The sequence below is a fragment of the Protomyctophum parallelum genome, assembly GCF_964188405.1.
Source record: "Protomyctophum parallelum genome assembly, chromosome: 1".
In the NCBI taxonomy this organism is placed as follows: domain Eukaryota; kingdom Metazoa; phylum Chordata; class Actinopteri; order Myctophiformes; family Myctophidae; genus Protomyctophum; species Protomyctophum parallelum.
In genome coordinates, this window is record NC_139697.1 from 56362719 (window position 1) to 56382377 (window position 19659).

The 19659-nt window shown below is 41.1% G+C and overlaps 1 protein-coding gene across 2 annotated transcripts; it reads left to right on the top strand.

Annotated features, from left to right (window-relative positions):
* Window positions 1-460: 460 nt before the first annotated feature.
* On the top strand, window positions 461-16461 carry birc2 (baculoviral IAP repeat containing 2). Of its 2 annotated transcripts, none has more exons than XM_083789931.1 (13): window positions 461-542; window positions 2098-3503; window positions 3787-4067; window positions 5680-5988; window positions 6855-7152; window positions 7683-7782; window positions 9365-9443; window positions 10063-10108; window positions 11899-12141; window positions 12919-13017; window positions 13175-13330; window positions 13659-13700; window positions 15453-16461. In XM_083789931.1, exons 2-13 carry the CDS (start codon window positions 3410-3412, stop codon window positions 15644-15646), a joined length of 1941 nt encoding a protein of 646 aa, XP_083646057.1. In that variant the 5' UTR covers window positions 461-542; window positions 2098-3409; the 3' UTR covers window positions 15647-16461. The 2 variants fall into 2 exon arrangements, with proteins under 2 accessions (XP_083646057.1, XP_083646056.1); XM_083789930.1 differs by lacking the exon at window positions 461-542 and adding an exon at window positions 745-988.
* Window positions 16462-19659: the final 3198 nt, after the last annotated feature.

The following is a 19659-nucleotide window of genomic DNA, read 5'->3' on the forward strand; positions in this document are numbered from 1 at the left end:
ATGGAGTTGAACCACTCACTTCACATGGGCGTGATGTTTTATCTATCTCATCCCATGGAGACTTTATTTTGTTTGTCATGCTTATCCAATTGTAGGCCAAAGTAAAACTATTTAAAGACAATTTATAAAACAACACTCACAGTGTAATCCCAGTAGGAGCTTGAGGAGATTATAAAGCTGTTCAGAATGTGAATGTGTCCTTTTTTAGGTGATCTCTTTAAAAAATGTAATAAAATAAATAATAAAAAGTACAGGAAGCAAAACAAAAATTTAATAAATTGTCTATTAAAACTAAAAGAAGATGATTATCCAGTTTGGTTGTCCCATAGGACAAACTACTGGAATAGTGTGTGAATGAATAATATTGTGGTTCTACAGTTATTTAATGATCATGGCCAGAGGGAATTCAAGGAAATCCCGGTGACTAAACAGTTTTCAGTTTCCTTTCTCTTTGTCACAGGAGGCTTGAGGCTGGATTTCCCCCTGACTCTCCGAGATAACTCATACCTTACATTATCATACCGTACCTTCTTGACGGACAAGTTAAGTAAGTCTTTTTTTATTGTTCTAATCTGCGTTAACCACGAGCTAGACTCATGCATGGGGCCGGGCCGGGCACGGCCCAATGATTATAGGCGCACGGCGTTGTGATCTAACCTAGTTGTGATCAGAGCCGTATATTCTAAGGCTCTGGTTGTGATCAGCTATTTTTGGCGAGCGACACCATCGTACGACGAAGTAGATGCGGCAGGCATATAGGCTTTTATTCAGTGTACTACTGTAGAAGATAGTTTTTAGACCATTTTATACAAACAATATTTTTGTGTGTTTAATGATCCAACTTGATAGACACATCTGTATCTAGTTATCTAGTGTCTTTTATTTAATTTTGGTCATGGGTTTATTGACGTCCCAGACAGGAAGCGGATCTTGGCTGGTCTGATATGTGACAGATCACAACAGGGTTATTTACTGGGGTTGTTAAAAGGTGCGTTTTGTCAATCCTATTCTAATGCCAGGCTGCGTATGAATTCGCCTATTTTATTTGTGTGGTATAAAAAGACAACAGCAAAAGTGTTCTGCGGAAGTTTAAGCAGCTGACTTTATTTAGCTGCCATTAGCCAACAGCTAGCTAACGTTTGTTATCTCAGAAACGGAAGTGTTTGTTTAGCGATGGGTTTTTGTGGTTGTGAAATCATCACATTTTTGTAGCTAATATACTTTAACTAAACTGTCATTTGTCGCATGCATTTGGCAGGTAATGTGCCTAGTTTGCTATACAATTGGCTGCCCAGTGTGCCGATCTCAAACCTGGACGATTAAACCCTGTATTATTCGTATGGCCTATTTAGCTGGAGAAGTCGAATACCCTAACAATATGTAATCTACAAGCTAAATGACGCGTTGTATCGTGGCGCAAGGCAACGTTTATAACTATCATACACAGAATTGATTTGCCTCTATTTATACATCTAATGCTGACCATGTCACAGTCCTACACAATACACATTATGCTGTCAATTGCAGAGTTTGCACTGCATACATGGCTCACACTCTGCTCAGCTCTGAAAATGTTAATGGAAAACAAAACTTTCTACTTTTCTATCACTCCTATTATGTTCTCTGGGTGTCTAGATACATGATGTCTTGTCTATGGGTGTTCCTACATCAATATATGTTGTCATTTGGAGGACCAGTGACTTTTCCAGATCAGTGGCCCAACCATTGTAGCTACTGGCCCAGGAACATTATTTTTGAATTGACAAATAAGAATTTGATCCTGATAATGACGGGCTCACGGAACACTCGGAACACTATCTTGTAGTTAACCAGACCATTAGTACCACAGGAACATATTCTGAATTTAGGTGTTAGGGTTAGGGCCTTTTTTCTTAATGGAATTTATTTTACTGGCCCAAGTGGGCAAGTGGAAGGTGTGTTCTGTTGGCCCAGAGGGTCTACTCTAAATAGTGCGTCCGGGTCATCACGCCTTTTATAATGTCTATCCCTGCCGGCATTGGGAACTAAAAGAACATCAAGATTAAAAATGTTTCGCCATCGTCAATTAAGTTATATATTTTTCTCTTGTTTCTACAGGTGTTGCCAACGTTGATGCCGTAAATAGGGGATTTCCTTGTTCTTGCTGAGATCATTATTGTCCTCAGAGGGGACTTTCATTTCATCAAGCTGGGTTTATAATATTTAGTAATGGAAACCTAAACTCCCACAAAGGGGATGCCCACCTGGGGGGAGGTTTGAGAGTTAATATCTGTGTGTGTGTGTGTGTGTGTGTGTGTGTGTGTGTGTGTGTGTGTGTGTGTGTGTGTGTGTGTGTGTGTGTGTGTGTGTGTGTGTGTGTGTGTGTGTGTGTGTGTGTGTGTGTGTGTGTGTGTGTGTGTGTGTGTGTGTGTGTGTGTGTGTGTGAATACCCGCTTAGCTTATTATGTTTAGACTCCAATCAGTCTTTATATCACAGTTAGAGGGCGCTATAGATACTATGATATGCTTATGCTCATCTCCCAGGAATATAGACAAATTCACAGAGGCTTGCCTGGGTGCGGCCATTACTGAGGTGTACCATTAAGCGCAGCAGCATTGATTAGTTACACCTGGCCTATGGAGCACCTGCTCCATGGATTACCCCTCAGTAATGGCCGCGCCCAGGGCACCCCTCTGTGAATTCTATACTAGAAAATCTGTCAAACACAGATCCTGGATGAGTATCGTCTGTGGTCAACATTCCCGTTTTTAATTTGAGCATTTGTCCTCATTGTTTTAAAACTGAAACATGTATTTTGTAGTAGTCTGTGTCTCGTCCATTCTGTTGTGGTGCAAATGAGAAGGATGGGGAAGGGTTCAGTATTCTAGTTCTGGAGGAGCCAGAGATGGAGGCGAGGAGAGGAGTGATACTGTATGTGGTAATGCTGGCTGGATTGAGAAAAGCAATATGCTGCTTATCATTCTGCTTTGAATTATTCATCGGCAGGATCCAGATACAGGACTTCTAGTATGTATGCTTAGGTTACCATGTACTAAGCCAAGTACTCAAATATTTTACTGTAGCAATAACACAATATAGAAATACTGTTACAACTAAAAGGCCTGCATTCAAAATGTTACTTGCCAAAGTTATTGGCATCAAAATATGGTTACTGTACCAAATGAAAAGTACTAACATTTGTCAAACTCGGTGTCAGATCTACAAGCTCACAGCTCGTCACTCTATATAAGTCATTTAAATAAGCGATTTGGAAATACCCATGTGGTTTTCTTTCTACCACATGTAATTTCTACCGTGTGTGTGTGTGTGTGCTCGTGTGCGTGCGTGTGACACTGGGTATTCTCAAACCTCTCCCCTCTATTGGAGGGCATCTCTTCTTTAAATCATAAAATCTTTTGTCCTTGAAAAATGGAAACACTCCTTCAGCTGAAAAACAACCAATTTCTGATGGGTCTGTGTCGCAATGGGCCTCCACCTGACCTGCAATATGACAACTCCTCAGGTACAATTTTTAAATTTTCTTTTCATAATTTTACTTAAACGACATAAGTATTATAAAGATACAGAGTAAAACCCAGGCTTAAGAACTGTAAGAAGGTCATGGGCATTAAAATAAAATGAGTTACAGTGGCTAGCATAGTTTTTGAATGAGCGGATTGTTTTCTTAGCCATCTCTGACTTGCATGGATGGATAATCATTCCCTATAAAACGTTTTTCTTTTTTGTGTGTGTGTGTGTGTGTGTGATTGTCAGAGGCTTGAACATAATATCCTTTTCATCCGCAGAGCTCTTTCGCATTTCTACCTTTGCCCGTTTTCCAACCTCGGGGGTCACAGAGCGGAGTCTGGCGAGGGCGGGTTGGTTCTACACGGGTGTGGGCGACAGAGTGCAGTGTTTCAGGTGTAATGTGACTGCAGAGGGCTGGCAGGCTGGGGACTGTCCCACCGAGAAACACAGACAGCTCTCTCCTTCCTGCTCCTTCATCCAAAGCCTTCCATCCACAGCAAACCTCCTCTCCTCCTCCCACTCTGCCTTCTCTCCGCTCCGCAGTGCACCAGTCATACCAGTAAGACATGGAAAAGTAAAAATGTAGCAGTAGTGTAACTAATACTTTCACTCACTTTCATGTCATATGGGTATTTGATAGGTCCCCATATAATAATAATCTCACTATAAGTTTAGAGATGTTACCCAATGAATATTGCTCCATATAAGTGCCTTGACCAGCTCTCACCGGAGAGACTCCAGCACCTTCCATATGAGTCAAGATATTTGGCTTTACATCCCAGATATCTCTGCATTATACAGGGATCTTCAGATCCACTTTTTAGTCATCAGGTTTGACACCTCGAGTCGTTTAACCCATTCTGACCTGAGATCAGATTCACACGAGGTTTCCACTGGACACACACTGGTCTGATGAACCCATTCTGACCTGAGATCAGATTCTAAAAATGTCAGTCGTTTTTTTAGATTTTTCAAAAATAGCAGACCTACAAGCTCGTATCGCGCCACTCGGTGGCGCGATACGAGCTTGTAGATCTGCTATTTTTCTTTTTTTTCTCATTCAATTTTTTTATTTGTTTTCTGAACAAGAACACATAAGTCATTTTACAATTAACAGTATACAAAATTGAACTCAAAACATTCACTCTCACACGCATACTCGTGTGCACGCACGCACACGCACACACACACACAGACACACAGACACACACACACACACACACACAAAAACCCCTCCCTCCCCCTCCCCATCCTATTCACAGAATAATCAACCCACAACACATCCATTACAATATCACCGGGTCAGTAAGTCTTTCAGGTCTGATATTAGGTCTGTCCACATTGAAATTGTGCCCTCTTGGGCCTGATTAATCCTTGCCGATGACAGTTCCAGATAAGCAATGTCCAGAAAGCTTCGCAGCCAATGTGTTTTTGAAATATCATGTGGGGGATTCCAGCGTTGGGCTATGATCTTTTTGGCTGCCGTAAGCCCAGCCAACCAGACCTTGCGTGTCTTTGCCGTAAGAGGTAACATAGAATCATCGTTTAACAGGTGTACAAATGGATCCATCGGAAATTGCACCCCCAATAGATCTGTCAAAGTCCTTGTAAAGATCTGCTATTTTTCAATAGCTAAAGCATAACATGATGCCAACACCAAAATGGGTGCCCGGTCAGAATGGGTTAAGAGCTTACCGAACACCTCTGTGTGGGTCCTAGACTCTGATAACCCTTTGATTAGTATTTTATAAGTCGTTTTTTTCCATCAAATATATGTTTATATTTAAATTCTGAAATTACTGTAATATAATTAAAGCTGTTTAGTGCGTGGTGCTCATCTCAATTGATCTTCTAAAAACCTGTGAACATCTGTGGTGTTCACAGTATCACCTTTTAATACTGTGTGTTTTGGCATTTGTAAACGTCAATATAAAGGGCATGCCATGTGTTTTTCTAGCAGAATACAAGTTAGAATGAAAAACTTTCACGAGCGTTTCACGAGAGACATGCAGAAACGGATTTGGGAACAGAGAACGAGAAGGGACTGACATGAAATCTATTTGGAGAATCATAATACTTCTTTGTCTTAAGACTTGTTTGTTTTGTTAGTAAAATGAAAATCTTATTTCTTAGATCAATTATTTATTGTCATGTTTTACGTTTTGCTCCAGGTTTCTGGTCCAGGCCCTGCCGTCAACCCTCCGACAGGAAGCCAAGGAGAGGAGCCAGTGGCAGGCTACCTGAATATGGGCTTCTCCGCACCACCACCCTCCAGCCCCCTCACCTCCCGCGGTGTGGAGGACATGTCCCACCAGAGGCCACCCACGTGCCACAACCCCAGCATGCGTAGAGAGCAGGAACGCCTTGACTCCTTCCACTCGTGGACTCTCTCTATCATCACCCCTGCAGAGCTGGCCAAGGCTGGCTTCTACCACCTGGGACAGGGCGACAGAGTGGCCTGCTTCACTTGTGGAGGACAGGTGCGTGAAACCTCTTTCAAATACCTAATGTGAATTTTCTGATAGACCAACCCGTCTACCGGTAATATGTAGTTTAGGGATGGAACAGATCCTTGCTATCCATATAGACGCACGCTTAGCTGCTTTTTCTGCCACAACGTGTTGCCTAACGTGCCAACGTTTATCCAGTTGGATTTTTCCACCATATGCATCAAATATTCAGTTTTGCTGGCTGCCATGACATCTATAATTGTAAGATCAAAACAAGTAGCATGTTATGGGTATCCTAATCCCAGTTACATTTCACTTTAATTTAGAAAGGCTTGGCTTGTGAAATCGTAGCAGATTTCCAAAACTGGGAAACCTCAAGGCACTTGAAAACACAGATTTGGTCTGTTCACCTTGTAGGCTCTCTGTAATGAGATGGTTGGCTTCGTTCACTACATTCAATTGCTGATATGATGTCAGTTTCTCTACATAATTGATAGAGTCCAGGGCTCATGATCTGCACTGCAATATTAATTTGTATATGAGTGCACTGTAATATTAATTTGTATATGACTTCATGTTACCGTAAATGGCTGATCACAGCAAACACTCTGTGTCTTTACAAAGTAATGCTAATATCATTATGGGACCCCTCTAAAATGAGATGCTGCATCTCAAGGGGCATATCCTTTTAATAACATTCTGACAAAAGAAAATGCCTATCCTTAGTACAGCTTATATGAACAAGTGTTTCTCATTTACAAGAACATTTCTTTGCTCAACGGTATGTAGGTCTGTTTATGTATCTACTATACATCTTTATATTCAAGTAAACGGAACCTCTATATTTATGTAAGTGTGTTGGGGAATATGCAAATAAACCATTTGCTTATTTGTAGCTGAGTAACTGGGAGCCAGGCGACAGAGCCGTGTCAGAACACCAGAGGCATTACCCAAACTGCCGCTTCGTTCGAGGGGACCGGGCCGACAACGTGTCCCTGGCTGGGGCTGGGCCCGGGGGAGTGGCGGCAGCAGTAGCGGCGCCTGGAGCCTCCCAGCAGGGAGGCTCGGCTCTCAGTAATGTATCCAACCCAGCCATGCAACAGAGCGAAGAAAGACTGCTCACCTTCGTAAACTGGCCCTCTCGCATCCCTGTCCGTCCCGACCAGCTGGCCAAAGCCGGCTTCTACTACGTAGGTAAGGACTGTGTATCAGAGCAGAGTAGTGATTTGATGTAGCCGATAATAATGTTAATAAAAGCACAGGTACAGTGTGATATGTTATAATTTCATCACCGTCTGTGCTTTAATGACTGGGATTAATATACTTTAGCTACTCATAGAATTAAATACTTTTATTTTATTACATTTTAGTATATCATATAATCAGAATAGTTTCATAATATGCTATCATTGTGATCCGACTACCGGTAGTTACATACAGATTTAGTTGAATGCTTTTGTCTGAAAAGCATTTTTATATTCACAACTAAAGTTATGGAGGACATGACTTCATAGCTAATGCATTGGAGCAGGAAATCCAGTTCAAGAAAAATGAAAATTGGTTTGACATACAACCCCACCCCCGTCACATTGTGAGCTTAAGTTGTAAATCTGCTTTTGCAGAATTCTATCTCCAGAATGCTAGAGTTCAAACGGTTCATCCCCCAACACCTCTTTCTTCTTACTTCACCTAAGGTAATTGAGCTATCCTGCATTGTGTTTCAGGTCGTAACGATGACGTGAAGTGTTTCTGCTGTGACGGAGGCCTGCGATGCTGGGAGTCTGGAGATGATCCTTGGGTGGAACATGCTAAATGGTTTCCCAGGTAAACACAGCTACTGGTATTCAAAAAAGTATTACATGTCACCAGTGGCGTCACTACGCAGCAACAGGCCCTGACGCAGGATGGTCCAGAGTGCCCCCCCCCCCACCAAGCCGCTATAGAAACAAATTAACTATGTTTAAAACAACGGTTTTGTATCAGACCAAACACTACTCTAAAATGAATAGATTCAAGCTGTGGCAAGAGGCATTATAATATCAATTTCGGTCTCTTTTCTGTTTAGCCAATTATGAAAATAAACTAAGAAAACAGCCAAAACAATGCGCTATCAATCTATAAGGCCATGTTGCGCATGCAGCACGGAAAACTAAAAAGCGGCAAGCTAGAAATGCTTAATAAAGTAAACAACAAAATAATCAAGTACTGTAAAACACAAACGCATTTTATTTTAAACTATTCATTTTGTTTCTCAAAGCTGTTTTGACCACAATGAATGAGCTGATGGGCAGAATGGACAGTTGTTGCGCAGCAGCAGCAGCGCGCTGCATGCGCCCATGCACAATTAACTATGCTCAAGTCCTCCATGTAAAATGCAGCAACATTCCATTTCCAACACAACAATGTCCATATTAGACTCCATTATCTCCATATGAAAAGCTTCGTTTGAAGACCACCCACAGGCAGCAGGCCACTTGAATTAGCACCTTGGACAGCGGGTTGAGAGGAGAAAAAAAGAGAGAAAAAAAAGAGGTGAAGTTGAGCTATAAAAATATGGTGATGGCGCACCACGAAAATTAGACAGCAATTATGTAATTAAATAAAGAGGCTCTGCCTCTGCGCTCTGATTACCTTATAGGTGAACCTTCCGGGATTTTCTCTCTGCAAAATCATCTATCAGGTCCTTCACATCCAGCTGGCGTGCACGGGTATTCTCGATGGACAGAGTGGAAAGTCCACTGAGCCGACCCTGTCCCATTGTACTCCTCAGATAACTTTTGATCAGCTTTAATTTTGAGAATGAACGTTCGGCTGATGCCACTGTGACTGGAATGGTTATGAAAAGCAGCAATACAGTGCAGACTTCGCCAAAACTAGCACTAATGCAGCATGCTGCTGTTCTCCACAATAAGCAGTTTTGTGAGCTCTCGGATGGTCTTCACGTTTGAAATGAATGATACACGTTGAATGGGGAATCCACAGGTTAAATCGTGATTGTATTTTTCTACAATGGTTTGCGACGTAAAATCAACCTCAGTTAACAATATATTGTTAAGGGGCCCGGCCGCCTCTTTATTTCTTTTTATTTTTTAAATTTGCCACCTCTTTTTTTTTTTTTTTTTCTCCCGACCTGGGTGTGCCCTCAGGCGTCATGGGCCCCCACGCAATCGCGTTGTCTGCGTCACGGTAGTGACGCCCCTGCATGTCACTGTTTTGCACAGGTTTCTCGCTGTATTTGTTACAGGTTTACAAAGTCCCTTGAACAAAGTAAACCCTGTTAAAAGTGTGTTATTATTGCTATCATTATTAGCTGCACTGTTGTGTCAGCACTACTTTTAACTTCATTACTACAGCTAACATGATGTGTTGTTTATGTATTGATTCATGTTCCTCTGGTTTATTGCAGATGTGAATACTTACTCCAAGAGAAGGGACAGGAGTTTGTTCATCAGATCCAGGCTCGTTTCCCTCGACTCTTTGAACAGGTTGGTACAGAACCTACCACCATTCTTGACTTCTTGACAGTTGCCATTTCAGGCAGTGAAATTCTCTTCTCTGAGCATTAAGAATCACTTCGCATTAAAGAATAAAATAGAACTAGATAAAGTGCCCCTCGGGGCACAGGTCTCCACCACGGAAGGTCAGGTTGTGGCCTCCTGGTGGCGCTATAATAAGCCAATGTGAAAAGGGTGCCATTTCTTCTTACGCCTTGGATGGCAATTGGATGATTTGAGGCATTTTGTTCCAAAAATGTGTTTTGCAAAAATCCAGCTGTTGGTGGCACTATAACAGGCCAATGTGAGAAGGGTGGGATATATTCCTCAGCCTAGTAGGAAAGTCCATGAAGTATTTCACGTAAATTGCACGCTGCGTTCATGGTTTGAGGGTTGTTGTGGAAAAACGGGCCAATCCTGCAAACTTTGAATGCCAATTCGGATGAAATATCGGACAGATGCGTCTTGAACACGACTATAGAGATATAGTCATAACAATTCAAACAAGTCAAAATAAAAATGTGTCAAGAACAGAAAATGGAACACTGTGTGTGTGTGTGTGTGTGTGTGTGTGTGTGTGTGTGTGTTTGTGTGTGTGTTCTTCTTACAGCTCCTTACAAATGGAGACAGCTCAAGGGAGTTTGTGGATCCCCCAGGTGAGCATGAAACAATGCAAATTGATTTTTACAAGAGTGGCAATTGCAAATCAAATCACATTTATTTATAAAGTACATTTAAAAACAATTTTCATTGTACCAAAGTGTTGTACAGAACATCTATTCAACATGACAAGCACAGACGATAGGTGCGCAGCAAAATACTACTATACTAATATAATAATCATAATATTGGGTTTAAACAAACTAAACAATATCACGGACAATCAAACGCTTGGGAGTAAAACAGGGTTTTGAGCCTGGATTTAAAAACTTCAATGCAGGGGGAGGTTCTAATAGAGTAGGGGATGGTGTTCCATAGCCTAGGGGCTGCGACAGAGAAGGTTCTAATAGAGTAGGGGATGGTGTTCCATAGCCTAGGGGCTGCGACAGAGAAGGTTCTAATAGAGTAGGGGATGGTGTTCCATAGCCTAGGGGCTGCGACAGAGAAGGTTCTAATAGAGTAGGGGATGGTGTTCCATAGCCTAGGGGCTGCGACAGAGAAGGTTCTAATAGAGTAGGGGATGGTGTTCCATAGCCTAGAGGCTGCGACAGAGAAGGTTCTAATAGAGTAGGGGATGGTGTTCCATAGCCTAGGGGCTGCGACAGAGAAGGTTCTAATAGAGTAGGGGATGGTGTTCCATAGCCTAGAGGCTGCGACAGAGAAGGTTCTAATAGAGTAGGGATGGTGTTCCATAGCCTAGGGGCTGCGACAGAGAAGGTTCTAATAGAGTAGGGGATGGTGTTCCATAGCCTAGGGGCTGCGACAGAGAAGGTTCTAATAGAGTAGGGGATGGTGTTCCATAGCCTAGGGGCTGCGACAGAGAAGGTTCTAATAGAGTAGGGGATGGTGTTCCATAGCCTAGGGGCTGCGACAGAGAAGGCGCAGTCTCTCCTAAGCCTCAATTTGATCAGATCTGAGGTGCCTAGTGGTGGGGGGTTACTTTACCAGGTCAGAGATGTAGGTGGGGGCTAGTCTGTTCAGGGCTTTGTAAACAAAACAAATTGTCTTAAAATTACGCACCGGCAACCAGTAGGGAGGCCAGGACGGGAGTGATGTGGTCTCTCTTCTTGGTGCCGGTTAGGAGCCTGGCTGCCTGGCACAAGAGTTCTCCTTGAGTACTCCTATGAGAATAACTAACAATTCACCTGCCTTGCATCTTATTCTCTTATGATTAAGTCCATTCGCGTCAGTGTTTGCTATGTGTAGTTTTTTTTTTTTTTTTTTTGATTTATTTATTGATAATGCAGATATTAACCACAATGAGTTACAGAATCATGATTTCTTTTTTTTTAAACAAGACAAGACAAACTCAAAAAAGAAAAGACAAAAAACAGTAAAAACACCCCCACCCCAACCCCAGAAAGGAAAACTATGTGTAGTTTTTTTTATCAGATATCACAAGTTGATTGATATTGTTATTGACATAAAATCCTTATGAATATCTTTTTACATATCTGTCAAAAGTAAAACACAGAAATGCTGGAGAGCTTATTTTCATTGTGGTCTTTGAATGCAAAAGTGTACAAAAGTACCATGTGTTTGTGGGGGGTGTAGCAGAGACGTACAGAAAGATAATACATGCATTCATACATTTCCAACATATTAAATAAATAATAAAATGACATAAGACAACATGGAAAATAATATAATGACAGACAACATGGATACCCCCCAGTAATACTAATGTATGTATAGACGAAGCCGCGGAGCCGTGCCCTGTGCCATATTGTTGCATCTCTTATCTTTCTTTCCGTTTGTCTCTCTCTCTGCCCTCTCTCTCTCTTAGTGGTGCACCTCGGTCCGGGCGAGGAGCGCTCTGAGGATGCAGTCATGATGAACACTCCAGTGATCAAGTCTGCCTTGGAGATGGGCTTTGAGCGCAGCCTGGTCAAGCAGACGGTCCAGAGTAAGATTCTGACAAGTGGAGAAAACTACAAAACAGTCCAGGAGTTGGTTTCAGATCTACTGAGTGCTGAAGACCAGAAGAGAGAGGAGGAGCGGGAAATGCTGGCAGAAGCCATGGCATCCGGTAAGAGTCAGACCTCCATGCTTTAAACGCAGTTACAACCCTGTGCATTTACATTGTAGCATGCACTGAGTGACATGCTATAGGTCAGGGTTCCCCAATTAATTTTCCTCAAGGGCCATATTTTGACTAGCGTACCAGGCTGGGGGCCGAGTCTGCACGCGCGAGGTCGAGGTCTTGCCCTGAAAATTCATTTTCAGGGCAAGACCCCATTTGAAAAGGATGCCCAGTTTGACATGCATAGGCTACTGACCCCCATTTAATGCCATTTATATCTTTTTTTTTTCCGCCTATTGGAGTACCCTGCTATAGGTGCAGGAGCTTCAGTTCAGCAAGCATCAGTTCACGCTAGACATACAAGTCAGGTCGGAATCATAGTGCTCAATCTCTTATCCGAATTAGGGCATTGGATAAGGTACCAAACAGTGACAGTAGGGATAACGACAAGACCTTAACCCATTCTGACCTGAGATCAGATTCATATGAGGTTTCCACTGGACACACACTGGTCTGATGAACCCATTCTGACCTGAGATCAGATTCTAAAAAATGTCAGTCGTTCTTCGATAAAAAAAAAAAGCAGACCTACAAGTTCGTATCGCGCCACTCGGTGGCGCGATATGAGCTTGTAGATCTGCTATTTTTCAATAGCTAAAGCATAACTTGATGCCAACACCAAAATGGGTGCCCGGTCAGAATGGGTTAAAGGACAGGTTGAAAGAGTTTTTTTCTATTCTGTAAAACGTATAAATATTGATTATGTAATTGCTATTCCCTCAGATGGGTTTACCTTCCTGAAGAGACACCAGGCTGCACTGGTCCTGCGCCTGAAGAGTGTTGAAACTGTATTTGAGCATCTGAGGGAGCAGAATGTCATAAGTATGTTTTGTAATACCACTACTGTGAAAATGAAGATTTTGGTGTATTTCTTGTTCTCTCATTGACTGTCATCTTGCCTTTAATTTTAATTAATATAAAAGCACACCAAGTTGAATTTCGGTAATGAAAATACATATACCATAAATCTGTTCACCAGCTGCTGAAGAATATGCCAGCCTCCAGGCGCAAACGTCAGCCCAGCAGCAGACTGCTCGTCTGATAGAAATAGTCCTAACCAAGGGCAATGCTGCCGCTGAGGTTTTCCGCAACTGGATCCAGAAGAATGATGTCCACCTGCTCCGAGATCTCATGGGTACATGGCACTAAACAATACAGTCTTAGGCACACCATCAGTTAAGCTATATATAAAAAAAATCACACCAGTGTGAACCAAGTGGTGCAACACCCGTGCGTCCAGCAGGTGGCAGCCATGTCACATACTTCTCTCGTTCCATGCTCACACAGACACACACACAAACACGTACAGGGCACTGTAAGCTGGATGTAGAAGTGGTTTGCACCACTTAAAAAAAGGATAAAAGCCTCACAATAAAATGTAACCAAACAAGTATGGAGTATAAATCCAGAGTGGCAGTAACTGACTGGTTTGCAATTTTAACTTTTTTCCTCTGTGTTTTCAGCCCAGGCAAATGAGGCTACATCACCAAGTCAAGATCTCTCAGGTATATTATATGTACAGTATACATACATATTAGTTCTTGGAAGTGCATAGTAGGGTTTAATACCGGGATTCCGGGCCTCCTGGGTACAGAGCACGCAATTTCCCGCCCGGGAAATGGCTTCGGGACCCGTCGTCCCGGAGGTTGTTTTTTTTTCTTCCTGCATCCTCCCGCAATTAACCAGATACAGAGTTTATATACACTTTAGCAAAATATGAATGTCTGACAGACATCTTGTCTGACAGGCACGCTCCCAAAGCTACTGCACCTGTCAATCATTAGCAGCCTAATCAGTCCCCGTGATGGACATTGTCACTTCTAAACCCATTTTTGCTTTTGCCTGCATGTATGCGTCACATTCTCAACAGTGGCTACGTTTACATGAAGGGTGATCATTCCGAATAAATACTTCAGAATAAAATACATCTGATGTAATGTTTTTTGCCGCGAGTTTACATGGGAAATGGTCATTCCGAATGAGTGTTTATATGGAGAAGTGATAGAAGACATGATACATGTTAATTCACGTGAAACTACGCCATCTGTTGGACACATAAAATATAGGCAGTTCATTCATTGTGACAATACAAACATATTGCAGACGAAAGACGAATAGACGATACTTTGAAATCCCATCATTTCATTCCGCAGTAGCTTTGAGGCTGCTGGTTGGATAGGGCGGGCAAATATGTTTACCGTCTTTTTTTCCCCACTCGCTGCGGCTCCGCTTCTCCGCTGGGTAGGTGATCATCTCGTTTTTATTTGTACTTTATTATCTACAGCACGGCCAGGGCACGCAACACTGATTATTATTGTATCGGGTCGCTCGTTATTTTTGAGAGAGAGAGAGAGAGAGACCGTTGAACACACACACACACATACACACAGATCAGGGTTATCGTCATCTGCTCCACGTTTTTTTGTGGATTTCGGATCTGAAAAAAGGAACGAAATAACGCGCTCTATGTGCAAACTCCTCGGCGCGCCTTGGATATGAGCGCCTTGGAGCATGCTCAGAAAGACCAGAATGAACTTACATCCGAATTAGTGTATACATGAGTCCAATTTTCTTTCAATCGCACTGAACATCGGAGTAATCCGGCCAGTGACATCGGAATGGTTTTTAGATCGCATTGAGCGTTTTCATTCGGATGTAAGTTTTTGTAGGTGTTTACATAACAACGTTTAATATGATTGAAATTCTATTCGGAATGAAAAGGGGATTTAACTGCTCATGTAAACGTAGCCATTGTCTGCAGCGGAGATGGGGACCCACTGCTCAAAGGGTGAAAGACCATAGCTAATCTATGTGAAAGACGTGAGGTCGTTTTTTTATTTCCCCGTGCTTCGACAGTCACATTAGTGCAAACTCCTTAAGTGTCACTTTTTCTGAATAGCGTAGTAGACCTATAACATTATTAATATTTTAATTTAATAATTTAATTGTAGGCTATATGTTCATATTTCGTTCAAATAAAACGTTTGAAACCAAACAATATCACTATTCTATTGAACATATTATGAAGTATCTATACATATAAATGCATTTTGGTGGGCAATTATTTTTCCTTCTCTTTTCTTTTTTTAAATGAGCCAAATCCGAGAAAATATTAAACCCTAATGCATAGTGCTTGGAAATTGTTTACGCTAATATGTATGTATATTTACCATACCATACCATACCTTTACTACAATAAATGGCTAGATCTAATAAACATGTTTTTTTGTGATTTCCATCTCTACCTTTTGATGTAGACCTACCTATGGAGGAGCAGCTACGTCGCCTGCAGGAGGAGCGCACCTGTAAGGTGTGTATGGACAAAGAGGTGAACATCGTGTTCATACCATGCGGACACCTGGTGGTATGCAAGGAGTGTGCCCCCTCGCTGCGAAAGTGCCCCATCTGTAGAGGCTTAGTGAAAGGGACAGTCCGAACCTTCCTCTCTTAATTTGGACTCCATACTAACGGAACTACGGTAGTCCACTAGTCTCATTGACTGAAAGCAATAATAATATAGTCCGGCAGCCGACCGACTTCTTTTGTTTAAAGTGGGAAATGGCAGGCAAAAATGTCAAACTTTCCTTATGCTTTAAGTAGCATGTGACATTTCAAACTAGGGGGTTTTCATGATTCTGAATCCATTCCAAGCATTAGTTTTGCACAAAAAACACTCCTTGGGCTAAAAACGGTCGTAGAAGTCATGACAAATGTGATGAGGTCAGCACAAATGTGATGGGGTCAGCACATTTTGGGCAAGTGGCTATGGCTGTTTTTAGCCCAAGGAGTGTATTTTGTGCAAAACTAATGCTTGGAATGGATTCAGAATCATGAAAACCCGTATTTTGACATGTCACATGCTACTTAAAGCAAAAGAAAAGTTTGACATTTTTGCCTGCCATAGGATGTCAATGGGTCACAAGAAACCCCTACAAAAAAAATTGCCCAATACCGAAAGTCGGTCAGCAAGTGGATTCATGAATATATGTATATATATAGACAATATTTTAGGCCAATAAAAAAAGTCTATATACAAAATTTCCCACCCGGCCACCTCGACTGCCGGACTAATGACCCAAAAGGAGAAATTGGAGACTCAAAGTAGTCAAGTTAAAGTTGCAATTTATTTATTCCCCGTTTTGTACAACTTGTCTCTTTTGGCATATGCTATTAAGATCTCAAATATTGTCTGATATACAAAAACACTTGGATTAATGTCTGTACTTCATGCCTTTTACCTGTCAAAATAAACAAATATGGCTGGTCTTTGATGCTTGACAAGTCTGCCCGAAGTAGTTTTTGTTTTTATTGTACTATGGGACAAATTCTCATACTACGTCTGACAATAAAATGTGGATCACTGGCTTTCAAAACAGGACTCAAAATCCATCCATCAGGAGACGACAATGGAAGTAAACAAAATATCCTCATTGAAAGGAGGTGACACTGACTGCCAATATTTTTCCCTTTACTGCTTTGTGCATCATGTTATTACGAGCTGGTCAAAACATTTAGTCTAGCGTCTAAGTCTAAGCCAATGGGAAACTAGCCCATAAAACCCATACTCTGAAACGTAGCTGCTGCTGAACTAGGGAGTGCTTCATTTCTAGGTGTAAGTATGTAGGACTAGTAGCATGCCGAAGTTTGTGCTATTGTCATGGAGAATGCATTGGGCGTTTAAGTTAAATAACTCAAACTACAAAACATTTCAAAGTAAAACGTTCCAGCATGTGTCTCCACAGTAAGCTGAATAATAAAAAGTGTGAATGGAGTTTCTAGGTGAAAGTGATTTTTTTGAAGTGCCAAAATCTGCCATTGAGCCCCATGTTAAAAGTCTCAAATTTGAAAGCACTATATTTCTAAAACTGACACCTTTCAAAGATTCCTTTTCAGGCAAACATGTCCACCGTAAGATGAACCTAAGTATGCTAGAATGGGGTTGGTAGGTTTAAGTATGTAGGACTAGTAGCATGCCAAAGTTTGTGCTATTGCCATAGAGAATGCATTGGGCGTTTAAGTTAAAGAACTCAGAAACTACAAAACATTTCAAAGTAAAACGTTCCAGCATGTGTCTCCACAGTAAGCTGAATAATAAAGTGTGAATGGAGTTTCTAGGTGAAAGTGATTTTTTGACGTGCCAAAATCTGCCATTGAGCCCCATGTTAAAAGTCTCAAATTTGAAAGCACTATATTTCTAAAACTATGAAACATTTCAAAGATTCCTTTTCAGGCAAACATGTCCACCGTAAGATGAACCTAAGTAGGCTAGAATGGGGTTGGTAGGTGTAAGTATGTAGGACTAGTAGCATGCCAAAGTTTGTGCTATTGCCATAGAGAATGCATTGTGTTGCGGAGGATGAGAGGAATGCTCTCATCCTCCGCAACACCCATTCTCATACACCGCGAGGATATCGGCTATAGCCCATATCGTACGTCATACTATACTGTAGCACGCCGTTTTTCATCATTTTTGAGGATTTGAAAAAAATGAAAAAAACAATGGGTTATAGCCCATCGTTTTTTGTTTTTGTTTTTTTATCCTCGTTTTTCATCATTTTGGACCATGCGCTATAACCCATATCGTACGGCATACTATAGCACGCCGTTTTTCATAATTTTTCAGGATTTGAAAAAAATGAAAAAAACGATGGGTTATAGCCCATCGTTTTTTGAATTTTTGATTTTTTTTTTTATCCTCGTTTTTCATCATTTTGGACCATGGGCTATAGCCCATATCGTACGGCATACTATAGCACGCCGTTTTTCATCATTTTTGAGGATTTGAGAAAAAATGAAAAAAACGATGGGTTATAGCCCATCGTTTTTTGAATTTTTGATTAATTTTTTTATCCTCGTTTTTCATCATTTTGGACCATGCGCTATAGCCCATATCGTACGGCATACTATAGCACGCCGTTTTTCATCATTTTTGAGGATTTGAAAAAAATGAAAAAAACGATGGGTTATAGCCCATCGTTTTTTTAATTTTTGAATTTTTTTTGTATCCTCGTTTTTCATCATTTTGGACCATGGGCTACAGCCCATATCGTACGGCATAGCCTACTATAGCACGCCGTTTTTCATCATTTTTGCCATTGAGCCCCATTGTAAATTTGGAAGCACTATATTTCTAAAACTATGAAACATTTCAAAGATTATTTTTCAGGCAAACATGTCCACCGTAAGATGAACCTAAGTAGGCTAGAATGGGGTTGCTAGGTGTAAGTATGTAGGACTAGTAGCATGCCAAAGTTTGTGCTATTGCCATAGAGAATGCATTGGGCGTTTAAGTTAAATAACTCATAAACTACAAAACATAAAAATAAAAAAAAGGTCCAGCATGTGTCTCCACAGTAAGCTGAATAATAAAAAGTGTGAATCGAGTTTCTAGGTGAAAGTGACTTTTGACGTGCCTATAGAGCTGCCATTGAGCCCAATGTTAAATGTCTCAAATTTGAAAGCACTATATTTCTAAAACTATGAAACATTTCAAAGATTCCTTTTCAGGCAAACATGTCCACCGTAAGATGAACCTAAGTAGGCTAGAATGGGGTTGCTAGGTGTAAGTATGTAGGACTAGTAGCATGCCAAAGTTTGTGCTACTGCCATAGAGAATGCATTGTGTTGCGGAGGATGAGAGGAATGCTCTCATCCTCCGCAACACCCATTCTCATACACCGCTATACACCGCGAGGATATCGGCTATAGCCCATATCGTACGTCATACTATACTGTAGCACGCCGTTTTTCATCATTTTTGAGGATTTGAAAAAAATTAAAAAAAACGATGGGTTATAGCCCATCGTTTTTTGTTTTTTGTTTTTGTTTTTTATCCTCGTTTTTCATCATTTTGGACCATGCGCTATAGCCCATATCGTACGGCATACTATAGCACGCCGTTTTTCATCATTTTTGAGGATTTGAAAAAAATGAAAAAATTTAAAAAACGATGGGTTATAGCCCATGGTTTTTAGAATTTTTGATTTTTTTTTTAATCCTCGTTTTTCATCATTTTGGACCATGGGCTATAGCCCATATCGTACGGCATACTATAGCACGCCGTTTTTCATCATTTTTGAGGATTTGAAAAAAATGAAAAAAACGATGGGTTATAGCCCATCGTTTTTTGAATTTTTGATTTTTTTTTTAATCCTCGTTTTTCATAATTTTGGACCATGCGCTATATATAGCCCATATCGTACGGCATACTATAGCACGCCGTTTTTCATCATTTTTGAGGATTTGAAAAAAATGAAAAAAACGATGGGTTATAGCCCATCGTTTTTTGAATTTTTTTTTTATCCTCGTTTTTCATCATTTTGGACCATGGGCTACAGCCCATATCGTACGGCATAGCCTACTATAGCACGCCGTTTTTCATCATTTTTGCCATTGAGCCCCATTGTAAATTTGGAAGCACTATATTTCTAAAACTATGAAACATTTCAAAGATTATTTTTCAGG